The sequence below is a fragment of the Nilaparvata lugens genome, chromosome 4 (assembly GCF_014356525.2).
Source record: "Nilaparvata lugens isolate BPH chromosome 4, ASM1435652v1, whole genome shotgun sequence".
In the NCBI taxonomy this organism is placed as follows: Eukaryota; Metazoa; Arthropoda; class Insecta; order Hemiptera; family Delphacidae; genus Nilaparvata; species Nilaparvata lugens.
This window is the reverse complement of record NC_052507.1, coordinates 75,304,964-75,315,376: the sequence shown is the minus strand read 5'-3', so window position 1 is coordinate 75,315,376 and position 10,413 is coordinate 75,304,964. Positions and strand designations below refer to the sequence as shown.

General features: G+C 36.9%; 1 protein-coding gene and 1 long non-coding RNA gene across 3 annotated transcripts in view; one reads left to right on the top strand and one right to left on the bottom strand.

The window, feature by feature from the left end:
- Window positions 1-388: 388 nt before the first annotated feature.
- On the bottom strand, window positions 389-3,794 carry LOC120350963. Of its 2 annotated transcripts, XR_005571129.1 has the most exons (3): window positions 3,587-3,794; window positions 2,581-2,682; window positions 389-768 (listed from the first exon to the last, which is right to left on the bottom strand). It is a non-coding gene; the product is annotated as an uncharacterized LOC120350963 (long non-coding RNA). The 2 variants fall into 2 exon arrangements; XR_005571128.1 differs by lacking the exon at window positions 389-768 and having other exon boundaries at window positions 1,519-2,682.
- Window positions 3,795-4,325: 531 nt separating this feature from the next.
- LOC111056077 (ferrochelatase, mitochondrial) overlaps window positions 4,326-10,413 on the top strand; it is a 30,075-nt gene continuing 23,987 nt past the window's right edge. Inside the window, exons 1-2 of the mRNA XM_039426450.1 lie at window positions 4,326-4,582; window positions 5,215-5,389. Of these exons, the coding sequence (XP_039282384.1) occupies window positions 4,546-4,582; window positions 5,215-5,389 (212 nt within the window). The 5' untranslated portion in view covers window positions 4,326-4,545. The remainder of the gene's footprint in view (window positions 4,583-5,214; window positions 5,390-10,413) is intronic.

Sequence of the window (10,413 nt, the reverse complement as noted above, 5' to 3'; positions counted from 1 at the left end):
CAGCATAAATCATTCTAAGCATACACAGAGAAGCATGAAGTAATAGATGTGAGCATGTGCACAAAGAAGAAAAGCCGCTATGAATCTGAAAAATACTTGAGAAACATAGCAATCGAAAAACAATTATCTTAATTAAAAAACTCAACTTGTTCAGGATGAAACACAGAACACTCAAAACATGCACACAGTGAAGCTGCGTTTACACAAAATGTTAATAACTTAATCCTTATAGATTCTATTAGGTTGAACATAACTTATCATACAAATGATAAACATGTGTTTGTCAAGTTCCGTTCAATCTAATAGAATCTATAAGGATTAAGTTATTTAAATTTTATTAATAGCTTTGGTTTAAACGCAGCTTAAGCATACATAAATAGATGTGAGCGTTTAGCTGTGACAAATCTGAAACAAAAGAATTGTTTACAATGTGGATAAAATCACAAATTATTCAATATGTAGCATAATTACTCAAAACATGGAGAATTAAAATTGGTAAAAAAGTGTGATCGTGTGTATGTTGAAGAGGAGAAGCTGTAATGAACCTGAAACATATTTAAGAGACAGAACAACTGAATTCAATGAACAATTTTTAATACAAAAATATCACTTAATTACTTAAATGAAAAATATTCACAAATTAAATAAAAACAAACTTGAAGAACAATATTATAATATTGACACTTTTATATTAGTAGCTATTTACATGCACATATTAGTGAATAGTTGTGAACATCTGTACACATGGGGAGAGAAGACACTGTGAACCTGGAATATAATCAAGAAACAAAACAATTTAATACAATGTTGATAAATAAGTTGCCAATTATAATTTTTTCTAACTAAACTAAACTGAACTAAGGCACTACCTGAAACACCAGGACCCTACAGTATCTATGAGAGTTATTTACTCTCTAAGATACTTAGTAGAGTAGAGCAATGGAGAACTCTTGAATTTCTCAAGAATATCTCCACTGTCCAGCATCTCCAAGGGTGATCCACCCTCTTTGATGCAAAATAACTTGTGCACTTCCTTTACCGATAGGATAGTGTCACCTATAAACTAAATGTCATGCAAGTTAAGACTTATAGATAAGGTTAGAAATGAGTTCAACCCCAAGCTATCACAGGATAGTATAAATCTTCATTTCCCCGCCAACTAGCAAAGGCTAGAGGCTATACTTTCTCTTCCCCCGCCAACTAGCAAAGGCTAGAGGCTATACCTTCTTTTCCCCGCCAACTAGCAAAGGCTAGAGGCTATATTTTCTGTCACCCCGCCAACTAGCAAAGGCTAGAGGCTATATTTTCTCTCCCCCCGCCAACTAGCAAAGGCTAGAGGCTATATTTTCTGTCACCCCGCCAACTAGCAAAGGCTAGAGGCTTTATTGTTTCTCACCCCGCCAACTAGCAAAGGCTAGAGGCTATATTTTCTCTCACCCCGCCAACTAGCAAAGGCTAGAGGCTATATTTTCTGTCACCCCGCCAACTAGCAAAGGCTAGAGGCTTTATTGTTTCTCACCCCGCCAACTAGCAAAGGCTAGAGGCTATATTTTCTCTCACCCCGCCAACTAGCAAAGGCTAGAGGCTTTACCTAATATTTCTTCAGCCTTAAATATAAACTTATTTCTAATTTCTTAATTCTAATAATTAATCTAGAGGTTAGACATTCCCATCTCCCGCCAACTAGCAAAGGCTAGAGGCTATACTTTCCCTTTCCCCGCCAACTAGCAAAGGCTAGAGGCTTCACCTAATATTGCTTCAGCCCCAAATATAAACTTATTCTAATTTCTTAATTCTAATAATTAGTCTAGAGGTTAGACATTCCCTTCCCCCGCCAACTAGCAAAGGCTAGAGGCTATATTTTCTCTCACCCCGCCTACTAGCAAAGGCTAGAGGCTACACTTTCCTTCCCACGCCAACTAGCAAAGGCTAGAGGCTATATTTTCCCCGCCAACTAGCAAAGGCTAGAGGCTATACTTGAAATTACTCCATCCTTAAATATAAACTTATACTTCTACTTTCTTAATTCTAATTCTCAACTCAAATATTCCTCATATTCTCTAGATTTGCAGAAGGCATTATCTTATTATATTTGCACCGCCAGTCTCATATAACAGATCAGACCAGGCCACAGTGTAACAGTACTCCACCTGCCCATCAAATTAGTGCTGTTCTGAGCCCGCAACCATCATGAAAAAGCTGTGGAACCACCACAAAGGGCACTGATCAGAAATGAAATACTCGACTGACAACTGCAAATATCCTACGGGGACCCTAACAACTCAAACCCCATTCATAGCGATTTTCTTACTTCACAGCCATCCGTAAACCACAATCAAACAGTAGCACAAGTTCGTCCAGTTGTTGGCACGGAAATGCGATCTGCAGGTCTATGACTCTAACTTGAAAGCACCCATTGGACTCAGAACCAACCGGATAGAACTTGGTACTGCTGAGAGAGTTGGGCTGAACTGTTTTATAATAGTAACCGCCACAAACATCCCACCCCTAAACATAATCTTTGTTATGGGACAGTGTTAGGAAATTCTAGCCTGTCTGAACATAATATAGTATAAATACCAGATAGAAAGAAATCAACCAATCCATATCTCCATTACGGTAGTAAAGCTGCTCTCGATCACTGATGTCTCCCATAATCAGTTCTTCAGATGTATATCAATTCTGGTGGAAAAAACAAAATCTATGTTAATATATCAATAATATTTTATAAAAGTATCATAATATTGACATAAATTATTTCAACTATGAGGGCCAACCCACACAAAGCGTTTTTTCAGAAAAATCAGCAGAGCTTCGTGCACTGCCAACTCGTCTGAAAATGTCAGAAAAACGCTTTGTAAGACTTGGCCCTTAAGAGTTAGGATAGCCGCATATTGAGATGTGAGACGCTACGTTGAAAATATGATAGACAAGTAATTAATATATATGATCATATTATAATGTTGACATTGAGACGAAGCTAACAAATTCGAACATATTATGAATCATATTATGGTCAATAATAATTATATCAACTTGTCTAGAAGACTCGCGTCACAATTTGCGCCAAGACTAATGGATAAAATTATACCTAAAAATATGCGACAGAAATTACTCAAGCTTTTTAGTAGCTTTTTATAGTTCAATTGATAGGCTACATTTAATTGATCTTGAATGAAATAAATTTTGTTGAAATGAAACTTTTGGCTGGAAAGAAGAAAATTAATTAGGCTAACTCATGTATTAAAATTATGTTATAGATTGAGGTAACTGGATGAATGAAAGTTCAAATTTTTTTAGAATGCTAAGACCATTCAAGTTTAGGCTCAAAAGTATTGAAAACTAACAAGTAACTCAATGAAATAAAAGTAGTCTTCCGATACTGTTTATATTCAAAATAAATTACCTACGGTACTTATTTTATAAGAGGCAACTTCAAAACTTTAATAAAGTCAAAGTTGAATAATAATTGAATTAATAATAATGATAATTAATAATTGCAACCGGCTAGAATGAAAGATTAAAAATAATCAAAGCTACTTTCAAAAGTAAAATTTACACTTTGAAAAAATAGACTTCAACTAACCTTTTAACAACAAAGTAGCGTATGCAAAAGATCACATTGACCTATATTCTTTTCATTAAACACTAAATTATTACTTGATGTAATGTAAACATCATAAATTAAATTTAGAATGAAAATAAAAGCATTTTTCTAACTTGGAAATATACGAAAAGAGAATGAACAACTTCCACTGCCACTCTCAACTAGATCCCGGGCATGACTGATTTTTGTTGTCTGCTTTCTCCAGATGATCGTGACAATTCACTGCCTGGTACCTGATCAGCTGTTTAATCAGTGATGTAAAAATATTACCATTATCAAATATTTTTATAAAAAAACAATTTCATTTGTTGGGTAAATGTATTAAACTACTTTAAAAATCATTCACAAATCTTAATAGTGACGTTTTGCTCTAAAATAAAATATTCAATGAGAACTATTCTAAAACCATCTAGCCTGGGTGCTTTATTTTTTAAAATTTAAAATTGCTTAGAAAGAGAGAGTAGCCGTTCTATAGTTATTTGAAAAGTGTACTTGAATGAAAATAACTTTCAATATTTTTGTGAATAGCTTGCTGAATAAATTGGAAATTATATAAAAATGAATAATAATAATTGCAAAGGCTAGTGGCTTTGTATCACCGATCTTGTTTAGACTCTTGTCTTTTCCTTTCTTATCACAATTGCATTGCATGACAAGACAAAACGCAAGGCGCTCGTTTTGACCATTTGGCAAGCGAGAAGACTTGACTTGGCAAGAGTGTGGATGCGCCGATAGCGGTCTAGCGGTATCAGGTGTTTCTAGTTTATGTCTGTCCAGACTGTCTGCAATTTAGATAATCTTTCATTTTGGTTTTTGCTAGAAGTATTTGTTATCCTGATAGAAGAAGAGCTTATAAATTAATAGAAAATATTACAAGAGTATCACAATTTCTAAGTAGATTACTAACGATTTATCTGAGCCATAACCTACTTGCGACAATGCTACCAAAAGTGTTGAGAGACTTTTACGTGCCTGGTAAGAAATTCTAGTTTTTTAAAATTAAGTTATATATTTTCATTATAATTAAGCAAACAGGCTATATTGTTTCTATATTTTGATTCGCCAGCCAAAATTTCGTCAAAGATTTGAAACATTATAGTTGATTTATCCATTACACTACACAAGTTGTGTCGGCTCATATGTTAACCCTAAAATTAAATGGGTAAAGTTTCTTCGCTGGCGGTGATATTCGAATAATCTTTGGGATTCTCTGCGGGTAAAGGCTTACATGTAACCCTAAAATCAAATGGTTAACCTTTCTTTGCTGGCGGTGATATTCACATAATCTTTAGGATTTTCTGCGGGTAAAGAATAATAATATAGGCAGTGGTTTTTTCAGTGTATATACCGGTCCACAAATCAAAGAACAATAATAAAATACCACAAGACATGTCAACAAGTAAATGTAACTTTTAGTAAATTATGCATTACATCAACATATGTACCAGAAGCAGCAAGTTAAATGCTATGAAAGGATGATATTTAGTGATGAGTAGACAAACAGCTTTAGGTGAGTCTTGTACCACTGGGAAATGTCAACATCGTCCCGAACTAGTATAATTATATTGTTTGCATTTTTGTCAGTTATCTCATGAATCATATTTCAGGCTCTCAATGTGTAAGATGGGCGTCTGTTGCGACGAAAGCAAGCCAAGAAACAAGAAAGCCGAAAACTGGGATTGTGATGCTGAACATGGGAGGACCACAGTCTGTCGACCAGGTGTCCAATTATCTCACAAGAATTATGACCGACAGAGACATGATGCAGCTTCCTATTCAAAGGTAGGCTATTATACTAGTTTCACACCTTCTTCTTCATCATTTACCCACACTTGTGGAATTGATGACGTCATAATACAAATTCAAATTCTTTATTTTCTGCATAAATACAATAACAAGAAATGTCTGTATATTGCAGTCGACATAAGTACAAATATATACACATAGGTAACATGTTTTTTGGATTTAGTTAACATAATAAAAGGTCAGAAAAAGTCAGCCAGACAAAAACTCATTCAACGAGTAAAACTCACCTCCTACAACAAACTTTTTAAGGTTTTTTTCTGAACAAAGCATCATTATTAATCGACTTCAAGCTATCTGGTAATTTATTATAAATTTTAATACCAGTGACCTCTATATCCTCTTCAGACAAGGCAAGACGATGTTGGGGAAGTAGCAAATAGGTACTATGTCTTGTAGAATAATTGTGGCTAGCTCCTACAGTTGTAAAACGATCACCATTCCTTCTCATATATATATATATATATATATATATATATATATATATATATATATATATATATATATATATAACAGACCGATCAACGAGAAGACCATAAAATGACATAATGCCAAGTCTGCTAAAAGTCCCTCTACATGTATGATATACTGGAAGGCATTCTATAATTCGGATAGCACGCTTTTGTATCTTGGAACACCTCATTGGAATAAAACACTGCATAACATGAAATACTTGATATTTGATGTCTTCGTCCTTGACTGGGGGTACCAGACAGACTGTGTCAAAGGTTTTAAAATATTCTAGAATAGTGGCTCCTCAGCCAGCTCAGTCAATGAATAAAACAGCTTTAAAATAGTGGCTCCTCAGCCAGCTCAGTCAATGAATAAATTGGTCTATTCATTAATGCCTGTCTGATGAGAGAGCAGAATCTAGTGCGAGGTTTATTTCTCACTTCAATTGGGAGTCTGTTATAAAATCTTAGTGCAGCTGATGGAAAACTTCTCTGCGTGCTGGCCAACCGGCTGCGAGGAACTTCCAGATTGGTAGCATGGCGAGTGTTGTGGCTGTGAATTTCGTTTCTTCTCACCAACTTATGCTGATTGTCCCTGACATAGATCAAGGAGGACAGAACATACTGACTGTATATGGTGAGAATTTTCAGTTCCTTGAAAAGTGACCTACAATGATCTCTATGTCCTGCAAAAGAGATGATTCTGATTGCCTTCTTTTGCAGTAGTAGCACATCGTGACAAGAAGGTGCGTGTCCCCACAGCAGTAGTCCATATCCGATGTGACTGTGAAACAGGGAATGGTAAGCTGATAACAGGTAGTCTCTGCAGACAATATGTCTCAGCTTCCTAAGCAGGTATATCACCCTGGACAATCTCTTGCAGACTTCTGTCACATGGTAGCTCCATCGCAACCTGCTGTCTATCCAAATTATAATGAAGATGGCAGTGTGAGGGATCTAAACCAGGTTTCAGCCAATAAATACATTTTTCTCCATCCTTTACCCACACTTCTGGGATCTATTGCGTCATAATACAAAATTACGATCAAGATGGCAATGTGTGGAATCGAACTCAGGTTTCAGACAATAAAAAACACTATCAAATGCTTGGCTAACAGGACAAAATCAGAGTAAAGTTGTTCTGAAAGTACTTGAGTAAGCTATGAGCTTCAAGCATTTGGTCACCACTCTCTCAAATTTACCAAATTACAAATCCTTCACCCGTGCTGGTAGCTTGTTGAAGAAGCGTAGCTCTAAGCTTATTCAGTATATTCAGTCCATGACCGGCAGTCGCCAGATAGACATCGTCAAAGTTTAAACAATTAAATTACACAAATAACTTGAGATGGCTGCAGATAGTTCGTTTCATGTGGCTCTGTAGATGGACTGCCACTCCAAACTATGAAACAGTCTCAAACTGTCCATACAAGTCCACTGGTTTCATCATCTCTCAGTGAGTAGAGAGACTAGTTGATGAGTTTATCAGCCAACAAAACATCCTATACTCCAGCTCACGAACAAAAATCGGCAGTTTGTTGAAAATTTTTTAAAGTCCGTAAGGGGTAGCTTATACAGAGTGATTCTTAATTATGGTAAAATAATTTAATACGTGATAGTAGAGGTAAAAATAAGAAAAAAAGTTTTTATAAACATATATCCATAAACGCTTCATTAGCGAGCTATACAGCTTGAAAGATTTCATAGCTACAACCTATGAGTTATTAAAGTAAATACGTATGGCTTTTGTTGGTGGGGAGTCCCTTGCGGGAAGGTCCCACCGCCTGAATATATAATTTAAGTCGTCAATGGGCCTAACGACTGTCATACTTCAGCCGGGACCGACAATTTAACGTGCCCATCCGATAACACGGGAGTGATCTGGTTAAAAATCTTTTGGCTATGAGAGGGATTGAACCCGGGATCTTTATGCTGCAACGATAAGCAACCTATGAGTTATTAGTTCTCTCCTCATAAAACAGCAAATTTTTGTGGTGTAATGTACTACATAAGAATACATTTTATTTGAATGTAGTTTACACAGCTTACGTAATTCTTTTCATAATTAAATTCTCTACAATTTTTATTGCGATAAAGTAGTTGTTTACTGGTCATTAAAGAAAGTTATTGGGCATCAAACGTAGAAGTCTGTGTTTTTCTACTTAGATTTTTTGCATATTTCAACGTTTTTCTCAAAATCTACTCGCACTACAGCTTCCAGACTAGTTTTATTCTATTTTTCAGATATTTTTTCCATATGAATCTACCATAAGTTTTTCAAAAACTAGTCCCCAAACAATTCAGCATCGGTGTATTTCACCAGAGGAACTGAACTCCGGGCGAAATCTTTCACTCTGTATAGCTCGCTAATGAAGCGTTTATGGATATAATTATGTTTATAAGAACTTTTTTCTCAATTTTACCTCTACTATCACGTATTAAATTATTTTACCATAATCAAGAATCACTCTGTATATAGCACACCTGCGACCTCTGGGTGTGCGCCCTGGGAATGTCAATCAGCTCTCGATGCGTGGTGTTGTAGTGATACACATCTGACCGGGTCTTGTTGGTTCTTTTCTATGTAGGCCTACATCAGGCAGAGAAGTGGCTGACAACTGTGAAAATACCCAGCCTAACGAAAAAGTGGCTTGCAGTGTGCACGATGTTCATTTGCAGTCATTATCCGGGCAGCCCGTTTTTGCTGCGTCAGTACGTCCTCAACCTTAGCTTAATAACATCACAAGAGTAGACTGTAGGTGATATGACAGTTGGGAAGAGAGTGAAGATACATCATTTAACAATCAGTTTTATATATGCAAAATTTAAGTTATATAATTTAAACCAGTAGTTCTGTGAACAGTAGACCTCACGCAATATTCTCATCCACAAGTACCTGATTGAAACTATAGACATTATGGAAATACAGCAATAGACTGGCTTCTCCACACATCTGTGTAATCACTTTTCAGATGATTTATGATGAATAATTCTATAGCCTGATTTTACTCTAATATTGGCGTGTGAAGGAGGCTACTTTTTCCTTTTATATTATCCTTGAAATGCAAAATTTCCAAAAACCTTGTATATACGTCGACGCGCAATTAAAAAAGGAACATATCTGTCAAATTTCATGAAAATCTATTACCGCGTTTCGCCGTAAATGCGCAACATTTAAACATTAAGAGAAATGCCAAACCGTCGACTTGAATCTTAGACCTCACTTCGCTCGGTCAATGATTGACAAGTCCATACACCCCTTAACAAGGCGGGGTTTACATAATACTGAGGACCGAGGAAAATACATAAAATGCGGATCGACTCACTTGATGTGGTTGTAACGATGCGGTTTTAACGACGACTGTGGTCTCAGCCTGCTCTGCCGGGAGATAGCACCCTTCTTCTCCTCGGAGATAGACAGAGTTAGGTAGAGAGAGAGAGGGGGGAACTAAAAGCGATAAGACATGCACTGTACTGATTCCGTTCTAACCAACCCCTTTGAGAGGAGGTCAGTGGCTGCTAAATTATCTATCTATCTATCAATCATGACCTAGTAAGCCTCCGTCACATGTCCCCAAAGCTTCAGCAACAGGAAACAGACTATGGACAGTCTCTTCATCACCTGCTGAATGTGACTAGCCCAGCTTAGTCTTGTGTCCAAGACAAATTCTAGCAACTTCACAGAGTCTTGAACACCAGACAGACCTCGGACAGACTACAGATGATATGCTCTTCTGGGTCTTGTTTTAATTCAGATGGAAGCGGTTGATCCAGAACCAAAGGACCGGTCGCACAAAATCCGATTAAATTTTAATCGTGATTAATCCCACGAGAACAAATCAGAGAAGCCGTCTTATCAAAAAGGCCTTCTCTGATTGGTTCTCGTGAAATTAATCACGGTTAAAATTTAACCGGATTCTGTGCTACGGGGCCTAAGGCTCTTAAGACACCAAACCAAAATTTAGTGTCCGTAATTTAATGAGTGCAAAGTGCAATTAGAACTAATGCGTCGCGACTTCACTTTGTGTTCCATCCAGGTGTCCCAATTTAATAGGATCTATTTTAATACGTGACTACACTTATATACTCTGTTTAGAATTACTTCCGACTCGGCATGGACATGCGCAGAAGATAAGGCATACACCGGCAGGGATACAACGGCGGCTATGTTGCCGTTGTGTACCAGCCAGCGTTATCTAATTTCCAGTGAGTATTCAAGCGCTGATGTTAAACTTAGGAAGTTTCCTCTCTGCAATCACTGACTCTAATCGACAAATTGACAACTGCGCTTCCACCTATGACTCAATCCATCACTGCAATTGGCTGATCTCCCTCCATTTCTCTGCGCCGCAAATTCCTCCAAGTCAGAAGTAAATTTGCACGGAGTATAGTGCTCCATACAGGTGCTCTAATTTAATACGAGCATAAGGGAATGATCATATTGAATGCGTCTTATGTACAAGTGCACGCGTGGTTATTCATGCCCAAGTGCTCTGATTAGAAACTGAAAGTCTTGGAAATTTGGAATGAGCAATAGGAATGCTCACACTGGTG